This window comes from Poromitra crassiceps (assembly GCF_964638095.1).
Source record: "Poromitra crassiceps genome assembly, chromosome: 10".
In the NCBI taxonomy this organism is placed as follows: domain Eukaryota; kingdom Metazoa; phylum Chordata; class Actinopteri; order Beryciformes; family Melamphaidae; genus Poromitra; species Poromitra crassiceps.
The window spans coordinates 19,392,046-19,404,503 of record NC_139631.1 but is presented as its reverse complement, the minus strand read 5'-3'; the positions used below and the strand labels follow the sequence as shown (position 1 = coordinate 19,404,503).

General features: G+C 43.6%; 2 protein-coding genes across 2 annotated transcripts; one reads left to right on the top strand and one right to left on the bottom strand.

Moving 5' to 3' along the window:
* Positions 1-1,487: 1,487 nt before the first annotated feature.
* On the bottom strand, positions 1,488-3,402 carry gpx8 (glutathione peroxidase 8 (putative)). The gene is made up of 3 exons (XM_083644766.1): positions 3,190-3,402; positions 2,773-3,034; positions 1,488-2,061 (listed from the first exon to the last, which is right to left on the bottom strand). The coding sequence occupies exons 1-3, from the start codon at positions 3,394-3,396 to the stop codon at positions 1,898-1,900; spliced, it is 633 nt and encodes a 210-aa protein (XP_083500892.1). The 5' UTR covers positions 3,397-3,402; the 3' UTR covers positions 1,488-1,897.
* LOC310784294 (cell division cycle protein 20 homolog B-like) lies at positions 3,395-9,275 on the top strand (the record flags this gene model as incomplete). Its single annotated transcript, XM_083645310.1, has 11 exons — positions 3,395-3,496; positions 3,872-4,130; positions 4,490-4,587; positions 4,976-5,027; positions 5,846-5,965; positions 6,928-7,148; positions 7,307-7,401; positions 7,935-8,154; positions 8,454-8,579; positions 8,742-8,865; positions 9,153-9,275. The coding sequence occupies 11 exons, from the start codon at positions 3,395-3,397 to the stop codon at positions 9,248-9,250; spliced, it is 1,515 nt and encodes a 504-aa protein (XP_083501436.1). The 3' UTR covers positions 9,251-9,275.
* Between the last annotated feature and the right edge of the window lie 3,183 nt (positions 9,276-12,458).

Here is a 12,458-nt window from a genome sequence, read left to right as displayed (position 1 = left end):
CACCACTCAGTTGAACATGTGTGACTGGTTGGGAGGCAGTGTAATGTTAGCTGACGTGATACTGTATGTGCCAGCTCACACTGCTCTGCTACCTTAACAGTTGCCTTGAGTCGACCCGACAGGCTTCATGCTTCTCCACTAACCACACTGCAGCTCTCATGCTGTGCGGGCTTTACACTCACACGTTTCGGATCGAGTGCATAAAGATGTCAGCCTCCTGGTTTGGTGGCATTTGCTCTAAACCCACGGACTGCAAATCCAGTGTTTCTGAATGGTATACAAATCAATTTAAATCCCTCCCACCCGAGTTTCCCCTTAAATTTCTTCTTAAGTAGATTCAAAGTTATTTTTTCCCCCTACGAGTGTCACATAATTATCTGCTCTTCCAGCGCTTCACTGAAGATAGCACTTATATTGAGTGAAATATTCAAACCCAAGGCAGTCTTATTTTTCTATTGCTGAACTATTATATCAAATGGATAAAAATCTTGACGTTTATTCACTAATTATATGCTGTAATTCCGCATGTTGTGATCTCAACTATAATTGAAATACATTTCTGTGGGTTTGAACAAAGCTTGGCTGCAAAACATGTTTGTAATGATGGTCTCGCATAAAATAGTTGATATTAATTTGATATTATGAAGGCTAGTTTTTCTAGCTCTCCTCTTGGGTGGCTGGAAGGCAGTGTCTTGTTAGCTGGTTGTTGTGTGTTTGCCAGCTTACCTGCTGCTGCCCTCTAGCTGTCCAGGTTAATCCACACAAGCAACTCTGGGGAACCATACAACTTAACATCACTTAATACAATCAATTAAAAACAGAGGGTTATAGATTTGATTTGAAAAAATATATAAAAATAAACGCATTTTATCGAAACCATTCATGAGTTTTCTTATCATGAATTGTTTGGATTTAGAGTTGAGCCATTCCAAAGAAACTGAAATCACAATATTATAATAAACTATAATGTAATATAACACAATCAACTATAAAGAATTTGAGCATTTTGCGTTGCATTATTCATTGTCAGGGATGCAAACTCACAGAGTGTGAAAAAGGTGACAGATATCAGGGCAGATGCAAAACCACTCAAAATCATTCACTATTTTGGGATCAAATAGGTGACTGTCACCTAAAGGTGACTATTTTGCAACCCTGCATTGTAATCCTGTCATGATGAGGCAGTACAGTGTTAGCTCGCTGTTCTAAGATCAGCAGCAACACATACGTCCATGTCAAGGCATCTGACTTCCCACTATGTGATATTCTGAGAGGAAACATTGACACTTTATATTCACCAATAATCAGTTAACAAAGTGACATGTGAACACTTCTCTGATTAGGAACTCTTTGATCCAAAGACTTTAAGCTCATGACGGGGATGCAATTCATATTCCAAAGTTTTATTACTGAGGCAAATGGGCTGAAGTGTTGTGCTTCACCTCACCTTGCCCAAGTGTCAGAAGCAAAGGACACAGTTCAATGGAAACAGTTAGAGGTGGTAAGACGTACAGGTTAGGGCCAAACGAGTGGTGTTCAATGGCTAAACAATCCTTCAGTTGCACCAGTGGTCATGTGATGTGAATGTTCATGAGGACGGTCATTATGGCCCCACACAATGATCCTTATACACACAGACACACGCACGCGCACACACACACACACACACACACACACACACACACACACACACACACACACACACACACACACACACACACACACACACACACACAGACTAATCTGGCATGTTATTTCATCACCTCCTGGTCTGAAACTAGTGATTTTTATCCTGGATGTTGCTGAGAGCGAGACTTCACTCACTGTAACAGTCCACAGTCCAACACTTGTCCCTCGCTATCAAAGCAGAGACAGAGATGTGTCCAGTCTCTACCCATCAGAGCTCCGCCCTTTTCTTCAGGATGATCTCGCGCACCAGCGCCGTGGCCTCTTGCCGCACGCTCTCTATGGGCTCATCGGCTCGCCAGAAGCGGATCACCTTCCCCTCCTGATTCACCAGAAACTTCCAGAAGTTCCACTTCGGGATTTTCTGCACAGAATCTGAAAACAAAACAAAACATGGAGGTTGTCACAGATTCATGATGCTCAGCGTAAATGTAGCCAGTCTAATGATGAACATCTAGACTTCTTATCATAAATCATCTTATAGAACAGATAGTTCTGTCTTCACTTCTGCTTAGCTCAGTCGTTGCAAAATAGCCTAATAAACACACATTTTATGACCACACAAGTTAACTTAAATATTAACTAGTCCATACCCGGGGATGCGGCGCGTGCCACAACTCCATTTATGATTACCTTGTTTTTAGATCAAAATTGACATACAAGAGACCTTAAGTTATGTCTTTCTGAGGATCTAAGATTGTATTGTTTGCTTTAGGTCCAGACTGTTTTCTCTGGCAGACAGCGGTCTGAGCCTGGGTTACAGTTTGCATTTGGGTCCAGTCCAGAGACTATAGTTTATGACAAACAGCTGTCGATGCACGGGCATTATAAATTTGCACTTTATTTAAAATAGTATATTTTGGGGGGTTAGAAACATAGTTGCCTGTTACCTATCCTCCTTGTGGTACTTTTTCAGTTATTTTGTTTATGGTAACCAGATGTTATTTTATTACATCATGGTAGGCTACTGTTTTCACGGAATTGTGTTGCTACTTTGAGCTAAAATGACCAAATAGCCTAACAGATGGGGTAAGCCCCAGTTGAGCTTCTTCCAGTGTAAAAGCAACTGGCAGCTTGTAAACCTGCCTGTGAGGAATTTGAAGGCAGGGTCAGCTTCAGAGCCCATTATTTTGATCTTGCTGAAGAAAGGGAAGGTGGTGGCGTAGGTGGACTTGGCGAATGCCTCGATGTCTCGGCTGGTCCCCGTCTCGGTGTCCCCAAACTGGCCACAGGGAAAGGCGAGGACGTTGAAGTGAGAAGTCCCCAGCTCCCGATGAAGCTCCTGCAACGAGAGGTAGTTGACCTCTGTCTGCTCGCTGTAACTCGCCACGTTTACAACCAAAGACGCCTGTGAGTGTAGAAGAACAACAGAGTAAACCTGTTATAAGACAGCTAAAAAACATAACAAATAGGCAATGGACCCCGCTTTTAAGCACCACTCTGGTTAACTCAGTCGATCTACGTCAGATCACCCCCACGCACAAACTGCTGATGTGGACTTACTTTTCCTCGGTACCGCTCCAAGAAAACAGTTCTCCCCTTTGCGTCTCTGACCTCGAAAGAGTAAAAGTCTTTGGATTTTCTCGGCTTGAGCAGCTGGGTCTGCAGGAGGAACAAGCACCCCACACAAACTGTCATGCTTAAAAGAACCGTTAACTTTTTGGCTTTGGGGTTGGAGGACTTGGTAGGGTAGCCCCCTAAGGCCTCCATGTTGGAGGGGGAAGAACGAACCTGGGATGGGTTTCTGGTTTCTTGTCTCTTGTCTCTTGTCTTGGGCGGACCGGAGGAAAGTGCTGGCTGCGTCAAGCTAGTTAGAGAGATAACCAGGGAGATACCGGAAGGAAGGACATTCGTCTTCAAAGTAAAAGCATGTCATTTAGTGGAATCAGCCGACTTCGTGTGTTGTTTGTTTGTGTTGTTGTTTTTTTACACGCCTTTTCACGTCAAGGACCCTGACACAAACTATGGATCCCCATTTGACCAGCTGTTGACTCAGGGTCCCCATAAATTGCAACACTTTCTTATTATTTTTTTAGTTTTGACCGGAAGTTTCAGTCTTTACCTTTGATTGCTTGGCATGGAGATTATCTGATGGATGACTCAATTATGTGATTGTGATTTCAAAATTGTTGCACTGCAAAGTTATACAATTCATTTTACTTTCCATTGTTTCCTTATCTTCCAGAGACACATAATCGACGACGCGCATCACACATCGTACAAACACTTCAGGAGACGGATTGAGCAGAGGAGCAGCATCAGTGAGGTTCCTGTTGCGAGCACTCCTCTGGCCACTGGGCGGCAGTGTCTATCCGGCTTTGAGTTTGACTCATCGACATATGGGTTTGACTCGGTCTGTAAGAGGTTGGCGTTGGATTCGCCACCAAGGGACTCACCAAAATGCACATCATCAGCACAGCATTTCACCGAGGGAAGCCTCCAAGGTACACACACACACACACACACACACACACACACACACACACACACACACCACCCTCTCACCCTCTCTGTGTGAGGAGGCCTGGTTATCCCGTCACACAAGTCATTTAGCAGGCGCTTTTGTCCAAAGTTACTTACAATAGTACAATTTGTCACCAGCAAGTGCAGCAACCAATGACTGTGCATCATAAAATGAATAATACTGGTTAATAAATGCTGTGTAAACATCATTAATTATAATTTTATGTATTATTAGTTAAATAACTCTTAACTAAAGTTTAATTAACTATCAATCAATTTACCATCTATTAATGATAGGGGTCCAGACATTAACAACTTGGATATCATCTGTCATCATCAGAGACAGTGTTGCCGGCTGGAGGCGGGTTCCTCAGTGGCTCTGTCACACCGGTCGTCCCTGCCAGGGGCAAGCCTGAAGCTGGGAATGCCCCAGAACAGGTTTGGAAAGCTCTTCTGCTGATTTAAATGAACTTGTAAGTTTGTCACTGATGTTTCTGTGTAGTAGACTACACACAGAAGACAGCAAAAGTTAACAAATGATATGCAGAGGCATGAAAAACCTCCAGGAGTTTGTGGAGCTCCCGACCAAGAGGCATCCCTTATTCCTTGTCACCTCCACACTGCAATCAGTAATAACTGTCAAAACTGTCAGTGAGATGGCTAAGATGTTTGACCTTCATTTGTGATCTGTGGTTTCCTCTCTGTGAGGTCACTTCAGGTGAGGCAGGCATTGCTAATGATAACATGTTAATATGAACACAATAATAGAGGTCTGTGTTTTGTGTAAATAAAAGATTTGACCTGACGAGTATCAGTTGTGTTGCAGGACTGGCTGTGGACAGCTGCAGTACAAGGATATGGAAATGCACAAAGAGCCGGTACAGTATGGATGGTCTATTTTTAATTTACACTAAATGCTTACAAGCACGTACGCGCATGCACGCACACACACACACACACACACACATACACACACACGCACGCACGCACGCACGCACACACACACACACACACACACACACACACACACACACACACACACACACACACACACACACACACACACACACACACACACACACACACACAATGAATATCACAGTGATTAATTGACGGTAAAATGATACAAGTAGCACTTTTAAAATCCTCACAAAATGCCAAAGAAATTATATGGTCATGTAAGAGGTGGTTCTCAAAGTGGGGTCCTTGAGGGGTTCCAGGGGGTCCCCAGCAAAAAGGGTAATCATTTATTATCACTAGCTTATTGTCACTAGAATTCCAACCATAAGTAACACAATGACAGAATGTATGACTATTTTGCTCATGGGTTTCATGCACTTTCTGTAATAAAACATCTAAAAGTGTGAAGACCCTCCCACTCTCCTGGCCCTGAGTGTTGTGGGCCCAGTGCACTCACCTAAGAAGACCTTCAGACCATTCAGTCTCTCTCCGTCCTCACCGATGTACCTTTTGTTCTGTTCAATCGTTTGTTTAATGTAGTTTGCGTTGTCTAGTTATTTTCCCTTAGTTTTAGTTTATAAATTATTGTTTCAACTTTTACTTTGTATACGAGTCCCCTCATATGTTACAACGGTTACAACCCAGCTCAAATGAGGGAAGTCATATACAAAAGATATCAGTATATCAAAGTAGAAGTTAAAACAGCAATTGTGTTCACAATCTTGCTGTATTGCAGGCTCTGATGATAAAGTAAGCAGTGACCTGCGGCCATTTGCTGTTCTGAGCAAAGCTTCCATGAGTCCGCAGGACAAGGCAGTGATGAAGCTGGCTGCTCCCTCGCTGCTCAACGACTACTGTAAGAGAAGATACAAGTCTATTATGTCATCACAGCATGTCACATGACCTTTGACCTGTAGTGCTTCACTATACTGTTGCTATGTGTGTTTTTGCACAGTGAACCATCCAGTAATATACACAGTATACCGTTTTCGGCACTCAGCTGATTTTGAGGCAAAATTGAAAAAACACACTCATGCATGCATGCGTGCGTGCGTGCGTGCGTGTGTGTGTGTGTGTGTGTGTGTGTGTGTGGGTTGGTGGGTGGGTGTGCCATCTTCTTTGCAAATGTTCACAGTGTAACAGAACACCGTGTGACAGAAGATTCTTTAGACACCCAGTAAATGAAAGAGGTTGGGTCCTTGCAAGTAGTCTGTATGTACTGATTAAGGGTTGGTTCCATGTCATGATTACACCATGAGATACTATAGTCATAATGAGATGAGCACACTGGCTCACAGTCTCCAAAACCCCCGTGAACTGAAACTTCTGGACCAATATTTGTGTTATGTGGATCACAAGTGTCATGAAAGACTCATGAAATGACTTCACAGAGGTATGACCTCCAGTATATTCAGATGTTCAGAAGTCCAGGTCAAGCATTCAGCTAGATTAAAGGATAAAGCTGGTGTCATTATATTGTTTGCCTATCACCATTATTGCATGTGAAAAGTCTAAGCCCACTGATGGACATCTTGTTATTATATGTATTGCAGTAGGGCAAACCTCCATCAGTGGATTTAGACTTTTCATGGACATTGATGGAGATAGGACAACAATAAAATTACGCCAGTTTTCCTTGAATGAAAATTTCATTTAATAAGATGACATTAGTGTGGTAGTTTAGACCAATCAGCAATACGTGGCTGCTAGCATGTATGTTTGTGACAGTAGCCACTGAACTCCCCCTGCTAGCATGTACAGTATGTTTGGGACAGTAGCCACTGGAGTCCTTCTCCTTTTCCATCTCTTCCTTTCCAGACACTAATCTTCTAGACTGCAGTTGTAATGGCATCATAGCATTAGCTCTGGGCTCTTCTGTTTACCTTTGGAATTCAGAAACTCGCTCTCTGGTGGGACATTTGCACCCGAGTCCTCCTGCTCTGGCCCCGACGTGCCGGCAGAGGCAGGCCATCTCCTCTCTTTGCTGGAGCAGAGATGGCAGGGCGCTCAGTGTTGGGACCAGGCGAGGGGAGATACAGGTAAACTCTTTGGAACTGAAATGGAGGAGGATAAAGGTTGCATGTTTAAGTTGCAAAGGAAATACACAGCAGGGCTATTTGTGGCCCATGAATAGAAGTGTGACAGCTTGCGGGACGACGGTTTGTGGTTTATGTTGTTTCTCCGTTTGACTCTTCAGTTGTGGGATGTGGAACATTGCAGCAATGTGAGGTGTGTACCGTCACATCTGTCTGTGGTGGGAGCCCTTTCCTGGAAACAAGACATTCTCAGCAGGTGTGTGTGTGTGTGTGTGTGTGTGTGTGTGTGTGTGTGTGTGTGTGTGTGTGTGTGTGTGTGTGTGTGTGTGTCTGTCTGTCTGTCTGTCTGTCTGTCTGTCTGTCTGTTTGTCTGTCTGTCTGTCATTGAGAGAGAGATAAAGTATCTTGACTTTGTCAGGAAGATAACTAATCTAAAAAAGGTTTCAATGCTCTGTTTGAAAATGTTATGAAAAATATACGATGCAGAAGATGAAAGTAATAAAGAAATGATAAAGTGGGATGTCTGAGTTGAAGGCATTCTTCTCTCCAATATCTTGCCCAGCATTATTCTCATAACACTTCAACAAAGCAGGGAAAAAAGACTGGTTTTGGGCAATGGCGGCCGCTGACTGAACCACGTCATCAGAATCTTTATCACTCTATTATCGTAGCAAATAGAATCTCTGTGTATTAGCAGCACAATTACTACTACTACTACTACAAAGTATCTCTCATGTACCGTGTCTATGCTACAGAATGACATCATCACTGTGCTCCCCAATGTGACAGCGGCTCTGTCCTGGGACAGATCCATCACCATGACCCGCGGGCTCCCACCCCTCTGGTAGGCGTGTCCGCTCAGCAGGGGGGCGTGTGCAGCCTGGAGTGGTCGCCGGGAGATGCCCACCTGGCCAGCGGCTCCACAGACGGCCTGCTCAGTATATGGGACAGTGACGTCACAGGGTCACGTCAGCCCGTCAGCACAATGAGACAACCCAGCGCTGTTAAGGTCAGTGTGTGTTTTCACGGTGGCACTTGATGCTAAAAGCTGATCTCTGGCATGTCTCTTTTTTCCCCCTACATAATGAAGGGGTGGGGCCAAAAGTCAAAATGTAAAAAGACACTCTTGGCCAGTTTTGTTTTTTTCAGGATATATTCAACTACATTCACATTGCTGTTACCAGGCCAACCTGCTCAGTGCTCACGATCTTGTGCATGCTCGTGTATTCATTGTGTGTGTGTGTGTGTGTGTGTGTGTGTGTGTGTGTGTGTGTGTGTGTGTGTGTGTGTGCGTGTGCGTGTGTGTAGGCGATGGGATGGTGCCCATGGCAGAGACAGCTGATCGCCACAGGAGGGGGCTGGAGAGATGGAGAGCTGAGAGTTTGGGATACACACTCTGGGTCTTGCATAGACTCTGTCTCCACAAACTCACAGGTGCTTTTGGTTTACGTGGATTTACAATGAACTTGTTTCTCTGTGTATGAATATTGATTGGATAGATTTTGCACTAATTAAGGCGTAGGGTTTGTTTGTAATGACTCCTTAACGAACCCAGGGCCACATCCCTGACTTGTGTAATGACTCCATCAACTGCAGATCTGTTCCCTGCGGTGGGTGGAGAAGCAGCGAGCACTGATCACAGGTCACGGTCTCCCCCATCACCACCTCATCTGCTGGGCCTGGGACTCCCCCTCCGTCAGCCCCACCTACCAGCTAGCAGGTCAGTCAAGTCAACTGAAATGTACGTGATTATAACCGGAGTTGTATGACCACCCTTGGAGCCCTCTGGAAAGGGCTCTCAGCCTTAGCTACTCATACGGTAGGCATGTCACACTGAACATTTGCATGCATGCACTTCAGCCAATATAGCATGCCGCCTACCTGCATAAATACACAGGTTGCGCTCTGACATCTCATACCGGTCAATTCAGCGACATGGTTGAAGGAGAAAGGAAGGAGGAGAACATCACAGTGACCATGTTATCTGACCTGGTTGTTGTTTTTCAGGTCATTCACATCGAGTCCTGCACTTGGCCTTGAGTCCTTGCAGCACTCAGATTGTCTCTGCAGGAGCAGACCAGAGTGTTCACATCTGGGCCATATAGACCACCTCATCATCATGACACATCATCACACAAGACCTTTGATAGTGAATGCTGTCATCGGCTCAGACCCTCAACCCCCCCCCCCCCCCCCCCCCCCACACACACACACACACACACACACACACACACACACACACATACACACACACACACATACACACACACACACACACACACACACACACACACACACACACACACACACCGATAATATTATTGTGCAGCGTATGCACATTTCCTGTCCCCTGCTTTTAGTCACCCACACAGTCAGAAACCAGAAAGGCAAACTGTTTTCGTCAAACCTGGTTTCAAGATTCAATACAATATACCCTTTTCTCAATTTTAGGTTTATGTTCATTAAGAGATTTGTTTGACAAAGATGCTTTACTGTTTGGCATAAGAGGGTGAGATAGAGCGAAAGACAGGACAAAGGACAGTTTTGCTTTAGCTTGCTGATCCACAGAAAGCTCCAGTCACTGCTGTCACCATTTAATAGATAGTTTTCAGGGAGTTAGTGTTTGTCCTATAGAACGTGAGAATGTGATTTCCTTGTATTTCTGACACTATCCATTGTGCCAGAACTCACTATCAAATCAAAGTCAAATGCTGCACAAACTGGACTAATTTAAAAATGTTCTCTTTTGTATGTGTATGATCATTTGTAACAAACATCTGGTGATGATATTCTGTTTTGATGTTTTGTGATCTGTTATCTTTTGTGTCCATTGCCTAAGGAGCCGAGCCAAATTTTCTTATTTTGAAATTGTCTTATTTTCTTTTATTTCTTTACTTCCCCTGGCATTTCTACTGTATCTTTCATTGTTGTGAACTTCCCCAAAATGAGTTCTCACCTCTAAATAGGTTCCCCCACCCTATTGGTTTTCAATTACATATCTCATACCTCATACCATAGGCATGCACGCATGCTTGGAGCAGTATGGTGGTGGAAAGATACAGACAATGTGGTGTGTGACGTCCATTGGTTTATTTTTTCTTGTGAAACAATAAATCCCACGGATCTCCAATTCCGGTGTGTCTCACTCAAGCTACACAACACAATGCATGCAAAAGGAGAGCAGAAATCAGTCTGCTACACCAATCAGAAATCAGTTTGCTACACCACCTACACCTCATCATGAAGGTAACCTACACTTGACACTCTAAAATTGGAGCAATTGGTCTCTCTAGATTTGTTTAGAGTGCTACTAGAGAGTGCCTTGCATGGGGAGTGCTCGTGTTTTACTTGATGTGTTTTTATCATCTGTTGTTATTGTTTGTCTTTATCCTATCTGTAATTTTGTAACTTTTTATAAATGTTTTACTGTAACAGGGTGCTCTTGCAAATGAGAGCTCGCTCTCAAGGGCCACCCTCTATAAATGTAAAAGAAAAGAAATACTGCCCAGAATAGTTAAGGCTGCCATAAGATATAATATTTAGAATTGATTTTAAGTGTTTACAATGTAGGCTAACAAATGAGGTAGCCTACATGTCAGTTGCCGGGGAGAGTGACAGTTGTCCCACACTGAGCCACAGCAGCACTAAAATAGGCTGTAATACGTGCAAACCGAAGCAGACTTAAAAAGTAATGCAAAAGTTACTTTCCCTAGCAACTAATTACTTTTATTATGTAGTAATTTTTAAGTAATTCAATTGGCTACTTTTTGAGAGAACTACAGTATAGTAACTGTAACTAATTAGCCTACATTTTCAGTAACTTTCACAACACAGCAACACTGCAGGTATAGCAGATAATGTTTAAACAGACACATAATTGAGCTGTATCCAGACATGATTTTCTGTGTGTTCATTATACAGTCCAATGATCTATCTAGGTCCATGATTCTACCTGGTTCAAAATCTCAAGCCAAACGTCCTGGACTCCAACACCCACCATGCATCACCTCTCACCTCCGCTCCTTAAAGTGACGTCACACCCGAGTTTTTGGCATTCCATTTAAACAACAGAAAACCAGCCAGGGTTAGCTCTGCCTTTGTTTGTTAGCCATAACAGTTGATAACAACCATTGAGAGCTAGTCCTTCATGCACTGTTTGTGTCGTGTGTGTTAATGAAGTGAGTACTCAGTGGTTTACCGTTTGTATTATGTTGCTTTGTTTATGTAGCTTGGTGGCAGCAGCTATCTGATTGGTGCAGCGTCTTGTTTGGATTTCTTGTAGCTACCTGAAACGTCCACATGCGCTTAATTGAGATGATGTTATATTTAAACAACAGTTATTTGATTGATTGGACTAGAGGCTGATATTTTACATCACGGGCGCTTCACTGTGTGTATATCACTTCACTTCACACACAGCTGTCTAAACTTTCCTCCTTGATTAGGGTGCTTTCAAACAGCGCTTGCACCCAGAGACAACGATTTGGCCTTAATTATGAAAGGTAAGCTGAAATCTTTTGTGCTAACCTCAAAGTAGCTAACATTAGCGTAGCTAGCTTGCAGTCGGGAAACTGCAGACAGCAAGTTTACCTGTTGTTGCTTGCGTGGCAACACTTGGTAGTACCAGTTGGTAGTGCAATCCTGAGGGAACTGTTTTTGTTGGCGGAGACGTTTACCCCGCTAACCGGGCGCTTCTCGCTCATACTCAGCATTAGCGCCCAGCGAACGTCAACGCATTTCCCATCAAACAATTGTGCCGCTCTCACGTCTAGGTATACAGTAAAAACCAACCCTTACCTGCACCAAAAATCCTATTCTTTAAATACATATAGGTGCCTCTTCCAAATTGTTGCATAAAATCCACTTTTCTGTCTTTGAAAAACCGAAAATGTAGGTGCAATACCATAACGGAAGTGTGGCGACATTAGTGAGTGAGTCGTTGTTCCGGGTTACTCCATAAATGATTTTCGGTGTGTGATTACTGTGATATTGTTGGCCAGCGCAGGCAGTGGCGCAGGCCCTGTCCACCCAATTTGCAAGCCCATTTGGAAGCCCATTTGGTCCCACTCAGAAACCATAAGACCTACCGAACTTGGTAGGTAGGTTCAATCCATGGTAGGTTCACAGTGACCTTTTACTATGGGCGGAAAAAATAATACACTTGTTGACCACTAGGTGGCGCTATAACAGCCCTCTTTACATTTTTGTCCATAACTTTTGAACCGTAGCATCAACAATCAAAATTATTTGTTCCCTGGATTTCTTGGGTCATTTCGCATCTGCTGATAGATTGCCCATTTCCATCTAACTAGA

Excerpts from the sequence above, each read along its gene's own strand:
- gpx8 (XM_083644766.1), bottom strand. The coding sequence starts at position 3,396 with ATGGAGGCCTTAGGGGGCTACCCTACCAAGTCCTCCAACCCCAAAGCC. Across the intron at positions 3,035-3,189 it reads TGGAGCGGTACCGAGGAAAA|GCGTCTTTGGTTGTAAACGT; the intron begins GTAAGTCCACAT and ends CTACACTCACAG. Across the intron at positions 2,062-2,772 it reads TGCCTTCAAATTCCTCACAG|ATTCTGTGCAGAAAATCCCG; the intron begins GCAGGTTTACAA and ends TTTTGTTTTCAG.